Source organism: Zingiber officinale, chromosome 5A, assembly GCF_018446385.1.
Source record: "Zingiber officinale cultivar Zhangliang chromosome 5A, Zo_v1.1, whole genome shotgun sequence".
NCBI lineage: Eukaryota > Viridiplantae > Streptophyta > Magnoliopsida > Zingiberales > Zingiberaceae > Zingiber > Zingiber officinale.
Genome location: NC_055994.1, coordinates 76,081,762 through 76,101,206, shown reverse-complemented (window position 1 = coordinate 76,101,206; position 19,445 = coordinate 76,081,762). Strand labels below are relative to the sequence as shown.

Below are 19,445 nucleotides of genomic sequence, written 5' to 3'. Positions count from 1 at the left end.
GGGATTTTTCTAATTTGTCCTTGATGATTTCTGACGTACCAGTTAATTCTTTCATAAACTCTTTTAATTCTAATTTTCAAAACATATTTGAATTCAAACATGTATAGTCATTTTCTAGTTTTCCTATTTATGCTTTCAATTTTTCATTTTCTACTTTTAGATAATTATACATTTTTAAGGGACATGAATTGGCTAATGTTATTTTTATCTTAGCATTTTCTTTTTTTTAGTTTTACTATATTCTTAGAAAGCATCTTGATAAATTGAAATGACTTTTTAGGAGGTAGAACATGTACCTCACTTACCTCGTGTTCTGATGCTCCCCCTTCATCGTAGCTTTCTTTTGAAGAACATTTCCTTTCATCGATACTCATCTTTGAACTGCTTTCATCTTCTCCTTGGTGGTCCGCCAATAGGGCTAGTCCAGCATATTCTTCAACTTCCAACTCCGATTCACATGTTGCTTTTAAGTTTTTGTGCCTTGACTTGGCTAGATCTTTCATCTTCTCCTTCGACTTCAACTTTAGGCAATCATCCTTGATGTACCCTTCTTCATTGTAGTTGTAGCATCAGATCTTCCTTTTGCTCCGAGAATATTTCTTAGCTTGCGCTTTATTAAATTTATTAGATTTAATAAACTTACTAAATTTTCTTACCATTAAGGTCGCTTCGTCTTCAGATTGACGCTTCGGAGTCTGGATCACCCATTCTTGCCTTTAGGGTAACATTCTGACTGAGCTCCTTTTTTAATTCTGCACATCTATATTAGTGAAGTTCTAAGTGGAAAAGAAACTCTCTAAAGTACTTACCTCTAGAGCTTTTGTAATATAATAGGAGTCTATTATAGACGCTCAATCTTTTGTCCTAATGAAAGTATTTAACGTATACCTTAAAAAATCTTGGTTTGTTACTTGTTCTCCAAGATTTGTAAGTCCGGTGATTAACTTCTTCATCTTGGCATGTAGTTGTGCTACTGACACTCTTTCTTTTAGCAGGAGGTTAGTCAGTTGGTTCCGGAGCAGGTCCCATTTTGCAAACTTGGCTTCGAATGTACCTTTGTGTAGTTCTAAGTAGAGGTGTAAATGAGCCGAGACGAGTTTGGGTCAGCTCGAGCTCAAGAAAACTAAAGAGGCTCGGTTCAAGCTCGAGCGAGTTTTTAAATTTGAGCTTGAGCTCGACTCGGCCATTTAATTATGGGCTCGAGCTCGGCTCGACATTGAATTTAAACAAAAAAACAACTACGTAGGTCGGGGTTGAGCTTTCAATCTCTACTTACCTAATGAAATACACTAACCACAAACACCTCCTTAACTTATTATTTAGTTTTAAAGTATAAATTATTTTAAATATTAAAATACTGAATTAGTCTGGCTCGAACAGGCTCGATGAGCCATCCAGCCAGTATTAAATGGGCTCGAGCTCGGCTTGAATATTAAACGAGCTAGCTCGAGCTCAGCTCGAGCTCAGTCAACTCCGAGCTCGAGTCGAGCTTTGACTGAGCTGCTCGCGAGTAGCTCGCGAGCGGCTCGGCTCATTTGCACCCCTAGTTCTAAGAACCTCTTCCAAAGTTTCTTTGATGATTCATCTGTTGACTTCTTGCGAAGGTAACACGCTCAACAAATGGAATTCAGCTCGTTCATTTGCTACGAAGTCTGTTTGCTCCTTCTTGGTCCAGAGATACTCTTCTTCTTCTTTTTCTTTTTCTTGTTGGTCTTTGGGGGCTATAAAGACATATTTAATTATCAAAAGAATTTCAAAATTAATTAAAAAAAAACCTCAATGTGTTTTTTTTCCCATAATGCAAACTCTCCCTCGAACGTCGGCGAGTAGATGTTCAATCTGACCATCGTTTCGGTGCTTCAGTGGGCGGTTAGTCCTTCTGAGGTATTTTGGCTCTGATACCACTTGTTGGTGCAATGAGGGTCGGCAAGAGCGGGTGAATTACATACAAAATGAATAATTCCTTCTCATTCTTTTGATTTGGTTAGTAGCACAATTAAAATAGCAATAATAAAATTGAACTAAAAACTTAAAAGAAAGATTAAGAGGTCAAAGTTTTACTTGGTTACAACCTAGGTGGTTGTTAATCAAAGATAGTAAAAGATACTAGAAGATCTCTTTTGATATAGGTAGAAAAGCCTCTTACAATCGTTGAAAAGGTCAAGAAAATGCTAGAAAAGTATTACAAGAGTTGTAGTTCAAGTCGTTGAATATTTTCTAACTCCAAGGGTCTTTTTATTGCCCCTAGAAAATGGTATCCACATCTTGAAGGTTCCTTTAAAGTAGTCCAAGGCGCCTTCCATAAGATCTAGTTTATCCTCTGAGGATAAAACTTTATTCTCGGATAACGGCTAGAGAAGACGTCTTCCATAGGTTGGAAGGCGCCTTCCGTTGGCTGGATGGCGCCTTCTATGAAGCATTGAAGGCACCTTCCAACCCATGGAAGGCATCTTCCACAAGGTAGACTAGGCTGGTCTTCTTCGTGTGGGTGATGCTCTGGCTAATCGGAGTCGAGCTCACCCGAACCTAACTCCGACCTTCTTCTCGAATAGCCTTCCTCCTAGGCTTCTTATCCCTCGGATCACCTTACGCATCCTTCTCATCCGTAAGTGTATTCTTCCGCAACATCTCGTCTTTCGGATGTACCGAATCCCTCGACTCCCTTCCCGTGCCATCCTATTTGCTAGCTATGTCTTCCGCTTGACATCTTGTGTTCCCAAGTTCCTGCACACTTAGACACAAGGATCAAATATAAACAGGACCTAACTTAACCTGTTTGATCACATCAAAACTAATTCAGGGTACTTACAGAAGAGTCCAAGACATGTGAAGAAGTCTTAGAAGCTCAATCCTCAACCACATCCACCGAGAAGAGCACTAAAGCCCACATTAAATGTTTTGGATGTGGGGAGATGGGATATTGCAAGAGTAGATGTCCCTTGCTCAAGAATGTAACTCCTAAACCTACTAAAATTCATTTAGAATCTAATGCAGATTGTAGGAAGCATGATGCCAAGAAGAAGAAGAAGTGACATATCATATGCTTCACATGTGGTGAGCGGGGTCACTACCACTCCAAATGACTAAGGGAGGGAGAAATTAAGAAGCTCACCTAATTGAAGAAATGGAGGAAAAATGGAGGCTCAAGTCTAGGGGGAACTCCAAAAGTAAAGGGGAAGGTAAACCTTAATTTGAAATTTAATTCAAATTCCTCCATGCATGTTAAAAAAAATATTTTTATTTACCCATGTATAATTATGATTTTAGATATAACAATAGGAATAGGGTTAAAATAATTGATAACCCTAAGAAATCAAATTCAAAAGTTAGACCTAATAAAAAACAACCCAATTTGCTTAAGGAGAGAAACGTGGTGGAAAACCTAGGTGTTAATTCTAGGAATGGGAGATACATGCCTAGGAAGGATAGGTCTAGGAATGTGCATGATGGACAGGTTCATTATGTTGGATCAAAAGCGCTAGAGGGGGAGTGGATAACACTCGTGACTTTTCACATTTTTCATAAATTAATCGAGAGAACACAAAGTAATAAAAGCAGTGGAAATAAAAAATAATTGACATAAGTTGGTTTTGCTTGGTTTAGAGCCTATGACGACTCCTACTCTAAGACGCGCGATCAACGATCACTTTCGATGGGTAAATCACTAATAATTCATATAATTACACAGAATCTACAAAAAGAGATAATTACAAATTGCGTAATGCAAATTATACTGACAGTATTAGAATTCAGTGTAGAGCGTAGTTGTCGGAATAGCGTCGTAGCGTTGTTGTTGGAAGTCAGAGCAGAGTGGCAAGCATAGAAGACATAACATATTAATTTTCAAGTACTCTACAAAGAGTTGCTCAAACAACTCTTTTATAAAGTGTTGAGAGCACCTCCAGCAGTGTCCGAGGCGCCTCCAGTTGTAGATGTTATCCCCAAAGCCTTAGTAGCTATAATCACCTCAATCCATGGTTTTTATCCTTTGGAGGCCGCCTTCTATGCTCTCTGAGGCACCTCTACGCCCAACTCCAAGGCGCCTCCAACCACATGGGAGGTGCCTCCACGCTCTTCCGCATGGGGTCTTCAACCAAGGTGTCCGAGGGGCCTCCAGCACCACAGGAGGCGCCTCGAGGACTGTTCACCCAAGCTTCTTTGTGCATTTCACTTCCTACAAGGAATGTTAGTCCAAAACACCAAAGATATCCTATAAAACAAAGTTAGCACAATAAAATATAATTAATTTAACAGTCTCTGGACTATCTGGTTATGATTTTCAAATTTCTAGTGAAACCCTAGATTGAATCGACGCATATTGTTTCCTCAACGGGGAACACATCCTTACCTACTCCTCTCAAGATGATTTACCTTTTGCCAAACTAGTTCTCTAGACCGTTTAGACTTTTGCTCAGCATCCAAGAAATCATGACTTTTTGCTTGATGCCCGAACCTCAACCTATCAGTCTTTTGCCCGACATCCTCGACCTGCCAAGAATTCGCCCAGTCCCATGGACCAGGACTTCCTTGCGTAACCGCAGCTAAAACTTTTCGCCTGCTTAGTGTCCACTAGGACTTCTTTGTCTAACCTCAAATAAGACTTTCACTTTACCTAAAATCAATTAGGACTTTTCTGCACACTTAGTTAAACTTGTTAGGCTAATAAAACAGCTTAACTTTAAACTTTTGCTAATATCAAAATATAAATTTGATTAGCTAGTGTTTTTAGCACCAACAGATTCTAAGGTTAGAAACCTAGAATTAGAAAATTAAGTTTTAAGGAAAAAGTTTGATAGGTTAAAAAAATTCTTTAAGAGATTCAATGTTAGATCTAAGGGATTAGATATGGTGTTAGGTAGTCAAAGATATAATAATGATATATCAGATTTAGGATATCGATCATCATCCCCTAAGGCCAAAGAAAGGTTACATGCAATGATTGCACGTGCTAATGGCAAGGGAGAATTCTCCAAGGCTAAAGAAAAGTTGTATGTTAGGGTTGCATATGACTATAGTAAGGAGAAGTCAAGAAATGACAAGCGATAGCCATTTAAGGACAATGAGAAATTAACCAAAAACAAAATGTCTAAGGTTAAGAGATTAAAGTGGTTAAGCCAAATGTCACCCGAGGTGTATCATAGTGGCCTAGCCATAATAGATGAGTCAACTAGAAAGGTGGCTAGGGTTAATAGCCATAATAATGACTATAAATTTTGTTAAAAAAATTTATAAAAAATAATTCAACAGTCAAACAATTTTAAAATTTTTTCTACATATTAGAAATGAGATCCTCTTTCTCTGAAAAATTAAACTCTAATTAATTTTAAATAAAAAATATATGAAACAATTTTAAAATGTTAGGTAATTAAAAGATAAATATTAAATCAAATTAAAATTAGAAATATGCACAAGAAATTTAATTTAAGCATAATTTTGGAACCTAATACAAGTTCTTTCCTACTGCATTGATCAAGTACTTTCTTGGAATATATCTTTTAGTTATTTTTTTGATTTGGCCCTTATAAAATCTATAGTACCAATTTAGTCCTTGATAATTTTCAACATTTGAGGTAGTAAAATTTAAATATGCAGAATTTTTTAAATTTTCTATTTGTTCTTTCAAATTAGCATTTCCAATTTTTAATTATCAAAATCCTCTGTTAAGTATGATTTTGCTAAGATTATTTTCATTTCTAATTTTTTTAAATTTTTTTTTATTTTTGGGTTTCAGTTTATACATAGTCTTAGACATAGATTTTATACCAAAATACAGTTGATCAGGAGGCAAGAGACATACCTCACTTATCATGTCGGGTCTTAAGCTAGATTCTCCGCCTGCATCGCTGCATTCATCTGATATGTCTCCCCCTTCATCGATGCTGGCTTATGAGTTGCTTGATTCTTCCTGACTAGCCATCAGTGATAGTATAACATATGCTTCTATTTTGGACTTGGATGATGAACTTTTGTCCCAAGTGGCCTTGAGATTCTTGTGTTTGTTTTGCCTTGGTCCTTTATCTTTTTCCTTCTTGAGTTCTGGACAGTCCTACTTTATGTGTCATTCCTTTTGACACTAGTAGTATCGAATCTTTCTTTTGTTTCTTGAATTTTTTCTATTCTGTATTTCTTTAAATTTATTAGATTTAAATTTTTTTAAAACTTCCTTACCATGTTAGCTTTTTGGTTTGCATCTATATTTGAGTCTGACTTGGGGTTGTCCTTCTTGGTGGCTTTCAGTGCTACATTCTGACTTGATTCTTTTGTCATACATGCACATCTAGTTTCATATAATTCTAATGCAGAGAAGAGTTCTTCTAAAGTATTTACCTCCAAGTCTCTGGAGATGTAATAGATGTCTATTATTGAGATCCATTCTGGAGATCTGGGAAATGCATTGAGTGTGCAGCGAATTGAGTCCCGGTTGGTTACCTTTTCGTCGAGATTAGTCAGTCTGGTGATCAGTTTCTTAATCTTCGCGTGTAGTTAAGCCACTGTCTCACCTTTTTCTAAGCGAAGATTTGTTAGCTTACCTTAAAGAATATTCCGTCGTGCAAGCTTTGCTTCAAATGTGCCTTCATGGAATTCTAGGATTTCTCTTAGAGATCTTTGGTCAAGGTGTAGCTTCCGATGCAATTGACTTCTTGAGGCGGTAATACAGTTAGTAAGTGATATTCCACTTTGATGTTGGCTACAAAGCCACTTTGCTCTTTCTTCGTCTATAGGTTCTCTTCTTTCTCTTTGCCTTGCTAATCCTTGGGTACTACAAAATCATACTTTATTATTAAAAGAATTTCAAAATCAGTTTTTAGAAATATTTTCATTTGACATTTCTAGTGTATAAACTCCCCCTCGAACTTTGGCAGATTAAGGCTTGGTCTAGCCATTGTTTTTGTTGATTCGGTCGACGACTAGTCCTTCTGAAGTATCCTTGCTCTGATACCAATTGTTGGTTCTCTTGAGACCGACAAGAGAGAGGGGGGGGGGGGGGGGGTGAATTGTCCTTAAAATAAAAAATCAAACCTTTCTCGACTTTTTAAAATAAATTAAGAAACACTTGTTTTAATAAAAACTAATTAACAAGAAAGAAAAAATAGGTCGATCTTTTTTTACTTCATTTGCAATCATGAAGATTGCTAATTCAAGAAAAGCTCACCATCAAATCTCCTTATGGCGGAGAAGCATCTTTTAGCAGTTTAAGCACTAGATTATAAAGTACAACAGAAAGAAGATCGTTTTCAAGTGTTGTATTAAACTACTGAGGCCAGGACTCTATTTAAAGCATGCTGATCGAATAAAACTATTTGCTGACGTGGCAGCTCTGGGTGCTTGGAAGGGCTCTAGGTGCCTGGCGTGGACAAAGTTTTATCCATGTCACAATAGTTCGATGAAGATAAAATTTTTCTGGTCCAGGCACCTGGACTAGGTCCGGGTGCCTGGATCGTGTTAACACAGTCCTCTCATAGGGTGCATCGAGGAGGCGCCCTGGCTGCCCCAGGGGGTCCGGGCGCTTGGACTGTCCGAGCGCCCAGACCATCTGGCCGTCTGGAAATGGTCCAGGCGCCAGGACAGTCAACAATTTGTTGACTATCTAGTTTCTCCCTATTCCGGCTTCGCTTGCTTAGATGATTTCGGTCATTTGGAATAGGACTCACCCGAACCCATTTTTTGGTTGTCTCCTCGAGCAAGCTTCCGCTCCGGCTTCTCGTCCCTTGAAAACATCACGCGCTTTCTTTTCGTCCGCCAGAGTACTCTTCCGCAGCACCTCATCCTTCGAACACACTGAGCCTGTCAACTCTCTCTCGTGCTATCTTTCTTGCTAGTTGCGCCTTTCGCTCGACTTCTTGTGCTCTTAAGTTTCTGCACACTTAGACACAAGACATCAAATACATAAAAGACCTAACTTGACTTGGTTGATCACATTGAAACCACCATGAGGTACTTATAGTATTGACGTGGCGCCTCCTGTCGACCGGACCCTCTTCAGTCACCTAGAAGATGTTGCCATGTCTTCAAGCTTGATCCACTTCGACAACGGCTCTAGAATTGACCGTTGTGATGATGTAGTGTATTCCAGTCAACTGAAGGCTTCCGATAGTTTGAACATCGTTGTCGTGGCTTTGGATATGAACCGCTTCGACAATGATTATTGATGACTCAGCTACCCTCAGATTGGTCGCCTAGAACACTTCCAGTCTCTTGGAAATGGTCAAGTTTAGACTTAACCATTTGTTGACTTCATCCGTTGTGGTCGCCTAGATGATTCACCTATCGCCCAGTCCGAAGGTCGATCGGACCCCGTTTTGGTCGCCTAGAATAGACTTCCTTCTGATTTTTCGTCTCTTGATGTGTTGAGCCTTTCTACCTCATTCCCTGTGTGTCCTTTTCGCTTCTGTCGAATTACTCTTTCGCAGTTCCTCGTACCTCAGATGTAGTGATCTCGTTGACTCTTTTCCCATACAATCCTTTTCATTTGCTTGTGTCTTTTGTCTAAGTATGTGTTCTCCTAAATTCTTATACACTTAAATACATATATCAAAATACAATAAATATCTAACTTAAACTTATTTAATAATACATCAAAATACCATTATAAATTTTAACATGGACGGGAACTATGTCTCTATTACGGTAGTTATTCTTACAATGTCGAGTAAGATATGCTTATTATTATAATAATAATAATAATAATAATAATAAAGTATTCGATTCCAATGGAAAAGTGTTTTTTTAATGTAAGCACCCATAGAAATATAGAATAGTTTAATAATTTTGATTTTAAATATGGTACAAATTAACAAATTATTTTACTAAACTACCCAATAAATAATATTTTATATTAAAGCCATCAAGATTAAGTTAGCGAGTGGCGTGCGTGAAACTGTAAAGTTCACCATATGGTATTTAATGGTTTCTTAGGTCAACGAAAATTAATATAATTAACTAATTTTCTCAGAATACCATTAACTAATTTAAGGACGAGCCTTGAAAACTAATTAATACAATTTATGCTCGAAATCCCATGGACGCCCATACTTTTCCCTCAAAGGACAATTGTGAAATATATAGGGATGTAATTAAATTAAACGAAAAGAAGGGTCGAAGTGTAAAAGAGCAATGCTACTAAAGGGTAAAGTGACTTCGCAACCGACGACGGTGGTTTTGGTTGTCTTGTAATAATGATGCTCCTCCCCAACCCGGCTCATTTAATTAACTTCCATTCCACTCCTTAGTCCTTCCACCACCGATTCCTTCAATTTCACTATATTTTTATTTTTATTTTTATTTTATTTTATTTGTAAACAAAATATGAATATAAAAGTGTTTTCAAATAAAAAAGATTTTTTTTAGAGAACCTGAAATCTGGCTGAGCCGGGTCGCCGGTCAATTTCAATTGATAGGAAATTTACTGATTGGACCGGTTTTTTTTTTTTTAAATTTGTCTAGACGTCGACGTCAGCGCTGGTCCCACGCGCCACCCGCGCCGGGTCTCCCTCTGCGTTGAATTTAACCATAGGGAGCGGTGGCGGGTCCCGCGGCGATGGTGGACCCGGCGCCATGGCTTTTCCGGTTTACCCGCACATGTACCCACGACGGCGCCAGCTGCATTACAGCCCACGAACCACGCGCTTCCGGTTCCGGTCACGTGCGTCGCGTCGCGTCGCGAGAGCGGTGCGGTCACGTGCCATGGACCCCGTCTGCGGTTCCTTCTTCTGGAGGAGTCGGATCGATGTACACACTCCTTTGAACCCGCGTTTTAATTCCCGGAATTAAGTGGCCCCCACATTGGATTGTCGCTTTGTTTTGGAGTACCAAGAATGGGTGGAAACACTGGTAATAGTATTTGGAAAGGCTAATTAAGTAGAGCACATGGACAGTTTGGGATAGATCTTAAAGGGAGGTAAAAAGTTTAAATAATTTATTAAATTATAATTATATAAAATATATTCAATATGCTAATATTTATGAATAAAAAAATTATATTTTAGTTTGATGTATTAATATTTAAACTTGGCCAATTTTTTTATTGTTTCATTTTGTTTAAAATTTGTCTTCTTTTAATAATACTTGGAAGTACTAGTATTCATGTATTTCAATATTCACACTTTTGTCCATATTCATGTGATTTTTTTTTCGATTTTAATATTACTACAAAACTATCATTCTAAGAAGAATACAAGAATATAGGTGTGTTTTTATGATCTCACTCAATCACAATAAGTTAGGTTGAGTTTGACAAAAATTGACAATTTTAATCATTTATTTTCTATTCATTTATGAGCTAATTTATTGCTCTTGTGGAAGTATGTGAACTACCTAACTAATGTCACTTTGATTCAAACATCCAAATAAAATTAGATTTTTGCACTATTTCGATCTAAATAATTTGCGAATCAATGTGGTAGTCAAGATTGTATTTGTTCCGATTCTTTAAAAAATAAAAGGTGCCTAAATCTTGTGTTTTTGATAAGATCAATTAGGGATGTAAATAAGTCGAGCCGAGCCGAGGTTTAGGGTGTTCAAGCTTGTTTGATAAGGTAACTAAGTCGAGCTGAGTCGAGCTTAAAATGAACTAAGCTTTTGAAATGAGTGTTCAAGTTTGGCTTGATTTATTTTTTATGAGTTTGAGTTTGTTTAAAACTTGGCTTGAGTTTGGTTCGTTTAGATGTTATCAAGCTCCCAATTCAAGCTTGGCTTGAACTTGGTTCAAGCTTGGTTCGTTTAGATGTTATCAAGCTCTCAATTCAAGTTTGTTTGATTGTTTAAAATTTTTAGTTGTTTGATTGATTATTAAGCTTGATAATTTAAATTTATTTATTTTATTTTATTATTTATTTAGTATATTGAAAAGAGTTTTATTAATGAATATGGTTCGTGAACATTGTTCATGAACGTTGTTCACGAATATTGTTCACGAACGTTATTCACGAACGTTAACAATCTGAACACATATGTGTTCAAGCTTGTTTGTTTAGCTTAACGAGTTATTCAAACTTGTTTGTTTAATTAATCTTATATATATTGAACGAACATAAACAAGCTCTTACCAAGCTGAACAACAAGCTTGTTCATGAACGCTTGGTTCATTTACAGCCCTAAGATCAATAGAGATGCAATACTACCGTTCGATTAAGACTCCTGTGGAGAGACCGTTAAAATGACAACTTCACTTTTATCCAGGGCCGGCCCTGGAGGAGGGCGACACTGGGCGATGGCCCTGGGCCCATGATTTGAGAGGACCTAATTTTTTTTTTTTAGTATTATGTATTATAGGTATGTAATTGATGCCTTGAATAGTTAGACCCAGATTCATATTTCAGACATGTAATTGGCACCTTGAGTTGGACTTTTTTTTTTCCACTCCGGACCTCCTATGTAGAAAGACCGGAACTGCTTTTATCATTATACACAAACACTAACTTTAGATATGTCTCCATGGTACCTTTTTATTTTTAAATTTCACCCTCACACATGATCGCATGTGCACGTATAAATTGTAATTTAATTAATTAAATGATTCAATTTATTTTTAAAGCTTATTTTTTCTAAAACAAAAAAATGATACCGAAAATTATTAATTTTTAAGAATATTATGGACTAGAATAATGGAAGCCAAAGGTCAACTTCCCATTATAAATCATTGGAAATAATATTTAGGCTTCAACTCAAATTTCATATGAAGATTTTGCAATTTGGATATCGAAACAACAACTATGAACCCTAAGTTGGTAGTGGTTGGATACAGTTAGGGGTCGCCTATTTTCCATAAATTAAAAATAAAAGAAAAGAAAATTGATTGAAAAATCTGATTTTGATCCCTAGCAAATTGCATCTTCAGTCAGTATTTTGCCATGATTTTACAACCTTTCAATTAATTCGACCCTAATGGTGTAATAATTAACTTCATTTCTATCCCAATTCAACACGATGAAACACTTTAATCACTCAATCCTACTCAAGGAATAAATACTTGTAACATTTGGTTGAATTTGTTAGCGACAATGAAAGTATACACCGTGTGTTGGAGAAGTCTTTGGAGGGTTGGAGAAGTCTTTGGTTGAACTTGTAACATGGGCGTAGTTCAGAGCCTTGACTCCGGGAGTTTTGAGTATCTCTGATCAAGGGCTCGTGGTAGGGTTTAGAAGTTTCATCATGAAGTTGAATTGGAGGGTTGGAGAAGTCTTTGGTTCGGGCCATTTTGCATTCTCTGGCACTTTGATGCATTTGAAACCTTGCCCTTTGTATAATCTTATAGCAGCCGAATTGTTTATGTCGCAATGCAGTGCCATGGACCGGCAACCCCAACTCCTGGCTCGGGCCTCTGCCTTTGCAACAAGCATCTTAGCAATTCCTCTCCTCCGATTTCCTTGCCGGACGGCAACATTTGAAATGTATGCTATTCCAGTTCTACACTAACAAAAATTTTAGCATGTCAGAATAGACATTCAAAATGCAAATAAAACTTTCCCAAGAAACCACTTTTGCTAAGCAGAAGACTGGGATTGAATATTATTGAAACACTACTTAACATGCCAACGCTTAATGAAGCAACAATAGTACAATAGCTTGCTAAGCAGAAGACTGGGATTGAATATTATTGAAACACTACTTAAACATGCCAACGCTTAATGAAGCAACAATAGTACCATAGCTTGCAGTCATAATGTTCTAACAAAGTGCAATGAGCAACAATATCCAGATAAGTTCTAAGGGCCTGTTTACTAGTATGAAGGATCACAAATCCACAGATTGGCTAGAGATTGGGGAGAGGTTGAGGGCCAAATCCACTATTCATAAGGAAGAAAAATCCTAGGAAATGATTTGGAAACAGCCCGTTATCCAGTTTTCAGCTACAATTTGACCCCCACCAAACCCTGTGAAAAGCTAGGAGAGGGAAAGGAGAATAAAAAGGCTCGAATAATTTCAACAGCAGATATGACTGTAGATGGAAGGGCAGATGCTGGATGTGGCGGCAGCAACAAATCTGAGGGGAGGACAAAGACTGTAGATGCAGGTTGATGTGACTACGAATATGGAGATTAAGATAGGAAGCATGAAGTTGAAAAGGATTGAGGTCAAGGGGGAGTGCTCCGGCATCGAAGTGAAAGCGTGATAACGGCCTCTTAAAATGCTGCCTGCAAGGTCAAGCTTTATGTCAAGATCCGGAAGTGGGTCATCTCCTGATTCCTAAACCCTTCTCTTATAGTCTGACAATTACTACTATCACAACAAAATGTGGATATCGTTATAAGCTTTTGTGTAAGATCTACAGCCTGCTGGTGGAGGCCATTGTGGAAGTTCGTGGCGGATATCTGCAACCAGCAGCGGCACATTTGGCTTAGCACATTCGACACTACCAAGGAATAGGGTTTGGGAAATGAGACAGGAGATGAGAAATTTGCACATGCACCCTAATTTCTTCCTAATTATTTTCCAAATAAACAAAGAAAGCAATGGTGATATTAACCATCCTCCATTCAGTAATAAGCAATTTCAAGGTATCCCTATTACTTTGACTTTCTAAATGCAGTCATCCCCTAATAAATAGACCCTGAGACATGTATGGGGCCATTATGAAATTTAAGCTAATAATTTCTAATCTGTGGCAGATACTTAAAGCATCAAGTAAATTTGTAAGGGTTCACAACTTTTAAATTCAATACTAGGTCAGATAAAGTTGCATAGCAAATTGAATAGAACCCATGCAGAAGCAAATTGCCCCCATGATTACCTTCTTTGTCGAAGCAGACCTTTTCTAGGAAGGAAATCAGCTACTGTATCGACTGTAAGAATTCCAGCTACAGATCTTCTGTTAATGCTGAATTTTCCTTCAAAACTGCCAAATTTAAGACCCTCACACCCAATGTACAGGTCATCGTTGACTGGACTACCAGTGACGGCAACAAGACATGTTCTCATACAACCTGGAGGAACTGAGAACCCAGAAAGCAACCCCACAAACCGATCAATCCTCAGAACAAGATCCAAGGGGAATGAATACTCTGGGAAAAAGCAGCTACAATGGGTATCCGCCACTTCCCAACAGTCATCCAGTCGTGCATCTCGAATGGTAACTTCAGGCCACACAGATGGAAACAAGTCAACAGCTTGACTAGCCCTGCAAGTTCCTATATGGAAATTCACACATGAGAATGAATAAAATCAGGTACTGAAAGATACAATATGCTATCTCACTGAGTCATAAATTTGATTGCTGGAGAAATTCAACTCATGTTTACAACCAAGGAAGCCCCTTACAAATAACATGGAGCAAGTCATTTGTCATGTTATCCAGTTAAAAATCTTAAATGACCCAGTGAATTGTACACACTATTCGTCAGATCAGAAAAAAATGTTTTTATTTTTTATTTGGCTCATGTGCTCACTTTCTATCATGAATATTTTTTCCTGCCAAAGAAGAAAGAAACAACTAGATAAGAAGAGAGAGGATATTCATATGCACTTGCGACGCACAAGTTTGCGTGTGCACACACACACACAATGCTCAACGTTCAAATTTGGTGGATATCCGATAATTCCTCCTAATTTTTGTTACTTTTTGTTTGGTAGAGGAAAGCTCGAACTGCAAACTAAAAACTCACTTTTAAGTTACAATAGAAAATTATACTATTAATGTGTAAGAAAAGCTAATCTTAAAGAAAGTATTACAAGGGCGGTATTTTTTTAAAGAAATGAATAAAATAATTAGGTGTTCGTCTCAAGGGTTTTCTGTCAGACTTTTTGTGGGCAGACATCTAGAGTTTGATTATTTTCCATGCTTGCTAAAATTAAAAAGAAGAGCCATTCATTTAAAAGTGGCCTTAAATAAGCTAATTTGTAGAAATGTATATATCATTTGATCTGAATTTGTAATAATTGTTTTAAAGTATTGTTTTGTGCCGGTCAGCACAAGCACAAGCTTTTGCTTCACTCATCGTCCAACATATAAAATGGATCAAGGTGAAACTTTTTCTAGGCATTGTCTTTCTTTGATCCGTGTGCCTATGAGTAATGAGGCAGCTTCTTCAAGTGAGGGCGAGGGCCAAAACTTCCTCTTGATCTTCTTCAACAGATGAAATAAATCTAGATGCACGATCCTCTTCTAGCAAGGACAGGGTTCTAGAGATGCTTTTCTAAGCATGCAATTTTCTTCTCTGATCCATATTATCACGAGCAGCGACGTAGTTTTCTCACCTGAGAATAATCTTTTTCCTTGAGGAATAGTCTAGTGTTTCCTCCAAGAGTCCCTGCTTCTTCTTTCTTCTTCATTTTCTCCTCCTCGATGCCATTAGCGCAACGTGCACCATTGCAGTATCATTCCAACCAATATCCCAGCTCATAACAATACTTCAAATCTTGTTGGTAAATGTATCATGGTCAATCTATTCTCAAGTAAGAGCTGAAAGGAACCATCTCTGGATACAGGTTAATTGCAGGACCACTAGTCCAAAATAACCAAAGGGAAGATAAGGTTGCACCCCCTAGATACATAAAGGAGTATAAAGGAATCTACAATGTTTACCCGCATTGGAAGAATAAATTATTTCATAGGATGATAGCACCAGAAAAATATGCTAATTAGATTAATTTTCAATCTCTAAAGTGAACACAAGGCTGTGCTTACCAACCTGGTACGATATAGTATACAGCCGCAAGTACTGGGATGGCTCCACACCACAATTTAACAATCCTCGACAGATGGTGAAAGATCTTGCTATGCTAGTCTTCTAGGTATGCTTAGGGGACAAGTTGCACACATCTATATTCATACCTTGTTCTAAGACAGCACAAAAGTGCCCATGAACGTAGGTTAGGCAAATGTGTTTAGGGTTTTGAGACATGGTCAAGTTTTGCAATAGGTCATGGTTTCCATCTTGAAACTTCCACTTTGTGTGCTAATATTTAGTGCCAAATGCGATCTTTTTTATTAGAGAAGATAGGTTAGACGATATTACACATTGAACTACTAACACAAAGTTGATAAAAGAAACAACAGTCTAGATTTTCTAGTCAGAGATATCCAAGATATATCATCCATCATACGCTTGATTCATGATCACATACCCAACCACATGAAGTATGATTTTCATCTTTCAGACATGTAGTTTTTTTTGTTATTGATTAAAAGTAACTTTGCTTCCATATAAAAAAAAAATGGTTTTTAGTCATGATCATGAAGATGACTTATCAATGTGAGGCAAGATGAAGCCAGAGTCAACTCACTTTTCTGTGTTAAACTTAATCAATGAACGCAAGCGAAGACAGGTGGAAGCTTATATCGCTACCATGTTGTAACACCTTATAAAAAAGTAGATCTTCCATTTCCCATTTAGTTAGAATGCTATACCAATGGGTTTAAAAGTGAACTATAGTCCAACAAGTCAAAGAATAGCGCATATAATGATGATTTTCAAAATCAGTGCTCCGTTTTAGAGAAAAACCTTCAGTGCATAATAAACCTAAGAGCTAAAAAACATGAACCAATTGCATTTAAGCGCATACAAACATAAACCCCTATTTCCGAACACAGGCGCTATTCTCCACAATGCCAATGTCAGTAATCCAATGAAGTCGAATAGGAAAGTTAAGTAACGTATGACACATAACATAAATTTTTTGATCACGTAAAGCATTGACTGGATAGCAAGCAACAAAAGTCAGATAGAGTTCCCAACTTCCCTTGTTATTGTTTAATCAAAAGGACTGCGTCCATTTGGCAAATATACGAACCCGAAAGCTAAGAAATTTAGTGCAAAAGCATGAAACTGAAGGAGGTAAATGGAAGCGGTGGTAGAACACGACTGAGCTATTACGACATAATCCGGCACCGACGACGCGATCCTAGGGAGTCGGTTCAGAAATTCTAACCCGATTCCGAATTCAAAAGAGAAGAAGGATCGGCAAGCGACAAACCTATTTCTTCGGAGCGGGTGGTTCCAGGGTTGGGAGATCCACGACAGAGTCCGCCGATACTGCCGCCGTCGCCGCCGTGGAGAGAAATCAAAACCCTAGGAAGGTTCATGGTGCCGTGGCGCAGAGAATAAAAAGGAGGCGGAGAGGAGTGGAGCAGGGCGAAGGATGCCATGGTCGATCTCCAGGTCGCTTGTCTCCCTAACCATCACCAATGCTTTTTCAATAATATCGCTACTGCCCGATAATCCGGTACTTGTTCAACTCACCTTGTGCAGTTCTTTCAATGGATATTTACATTTCCCTACCCAAAAATTTTAGTTTTTAAATTAGCTTCAAATACTATTAACATACTTTCAAAAATAACATTAGAATTCAATGGTATCTATAAATCATCAAAGCATGAGGGACAAATGATATAATCCAGAATTAATGAATTACATAATACTGTGATTACTTATAAATGAGTATTTATGAGTCGTGATAAAATCTATAATTAATTTATAATTTATTTTGCTTTAGGGTTGAAAATTGACGTGGTAAATTTCGGTCATGTTCGGGTGGAACAGCCCGAAGTGGCGCTCTGTTCCGGCCGGCTTCTGGTTCTCGTTGAACATGGCGAACAGGTACGTCTCCGTCGCGTTTCCTGGCTTCCTCGGCGTGCCCCCGACCTTGCGCACGTGCGCCACCAAGTTGTTGACGTATGCCGCCGCGTTCTCCACCGTCGCTCCCAGTCCCCCGCCGCCCGACGGCCAGCCTGTCTCCGATACCACCACCTCCACCTCCGCCGCCCCGGCCTTCTCCAGCGCCGCGTGCACTGAGTCCACCATGGCGTCAAACAGGTTGTCGTACCCCAGCGCGCCGTCGCGCACCACCACGCCGGCGGCCCTGAATAGGGCGTAGTCCAGCGCCACCTCCCCCGGGTTTCCGGCGTAGGAGAAGTAAGGGTACACGTTAACCAGCAGCGGCGCCGACGTCGACCGCAGAAACGCCGCGATGGGGGTCATTACGCCGGCGGCGGCCTCCGAGAACGCCCCCTGCGACGGCGGGTACGACACGCCGAGCGCCGTCGTGGCCACCGACGTGGTGACGGGGATTCGGAGCCCGGCCGCTCTCACGGCGGCGGCGAGGTTGCGCATGGCCGGGAGCACGTTCCCTGCGGTGTCCCCGGGGACTACCTCGTTCCCTGCGTTGATGTAGCGGAAGCGGACGGAGCCGGCGAAGGGGGCGACGTTGGCCGCGACCCATTTCTCGGCGGCGGAGGGGTCGGCGGCGAGGCCGGGGAGCTCCTCATTGAGCGTGCCGAGGACGACCTCGATACCGGAACCGCGGAGGGCGGCGAGGGCGGCGGCGTCGGGGTGGAAGAGACGGAGCCTGCCGATGCCGCGGGACTCGAAGAGAGACACCACCTGCGCCGGCGATGGGAGGTTGTCGCCGAGCATACCGTAGTTTACTCCGACGACGGTCCCCTGAGCTTCTGCAATAATCACGAGCTCTGTTTTTTCGTATGCAACGATCGAATTATGAAGAAAAAACAAGAAAATTGTACCTGATCGAGAACAGAAATCGATCAAAATTGTAAAAATCAGTAGAACAATCATGATCAAATTCGCGATTTTCACACCTCTTTCAATCGATTCAATGAATTTTATCCCAAGTAAACTCGAGATTTATATAAACAGAGGACGTAGTTAGGACAACCGCCCACCAACAAATTTAAGATAGAAAATTTTCACATTAATTTTGGAATTTTCCTCTTCTGTTTTTTTTCCCCACTTTTGCAATACGGTAGAAAATAATTTTAGTTAAATTTAATATTTTTCTTCAAATTTTTATCCTGGGTAAATCGGAAAAGAAATCCAAAGGATTGATATGCCTAGGTGACAATCTTATCCTATTGGTGCAACTTCAAATTTCTAATGAAAAAGTTAGAGAATAAGAAATTTACAAGATCACGAGCAAGTTTAATGGTATTCTAAGCTGATGCGGATATAGTTAATGGCATATGAGTAATTAGGAGAAGGGAGAATGACATTTTGGTCTTTTGAGAGGGGAAGGTTTAGGTTCTAGTTCATGGCACTGTTCACAAAAAAAGGCTTTGGGTTTTCGGCCGCAGCCAAGCACTGTGGAGGGAGATGGGATCCTCCGTCCCAAAAATATCGTGTCCCCGTGTCCCAGCACGATCGGACGGCTATGACATTTTCATGATGTACACTGTATCCTTGAGATGTGATTTAATTCGTCCGATCGACGCTGGGACACGGGGACACGGTATTTTCGGGACAGAGGATCTCATCTCCTGTGGAGGGGAGGGGCTTCCACAGGTCACTGGACTGGCGAGCGTTGGAGGAGCCCCTTTTCTTCCCGTCGTCACTCCTTTTCACTTTCCTCTTCTTGGCGTTTTCTCCAGCCCGCCGCTCCTTTGTCTCTTTTCTTGCTTCCAATCTCGCCGCGGTCATCTCCAAGCGACACCGCCGCCATGTCACGCCGCGCCCGCCGCTAGGTTGAGGAAGGGGACCTTTGTGCTCTGTTTCCAT

The 19,445-nt window shown here is 39.4% G+C and overlaps 2 protein-coding genes across 2 annotated transcripts; both read right to left on the bottom strand.

Annotated features, from left to right (window-relative positions):
• Positions 1 to 11,850: 11,850 nt before the first annotated feature.
• LOC121980621 lies at positions 11,851 to 17,153 on the bottom strand. The gene is made up of 3 exons (XM_042532727.1): positions 16,912 to 17,153; positions 13,730 to 14,126; positions 11,851 to 12,405 (listed from the first exon to the last, which is right to left on the bottom strand). Exons 1-3 carry the CDS (start codon positions 17,081 to 17,083, stop codon positions 12,117 to 12,119), a joined length of 858 nt encoding a protein of 285 aa, XP_042388661.1. The 5' UTR covers positions 17,084 to 17,153; the 3' UTR covers positions 11,851 to 12,116.
• A 154-nt stretch (positions 17,154 to 17,307) lies between these two features.
• Positions 17,308 to 18,549, bottom strand: LOC121982914 (putative glucan endo-1,3-beta-glucosidase GVI). Its single transcript, XM_042535920.1, has 2 exons — positions 18,458 to 18,549; positions 17,308 to 18,385 (listed from the first exon to the last, which is right to left on the bottom strand). The coding sequence occupies exons 1-2, from the start codon at positions 18,507 to 18,509 to the stop codon at positions 17,427 to 17,429; spliced, it is 1,011 nt and encodes a 336-aa protein (XP_042391854.1). The 5' UTR covers positions 18,510 to 18,549; the 3' UTR covers positions 17,308 to 17,426.
• Positions 18,550 to 19,445: the final 896 nt, after the last annotated feature.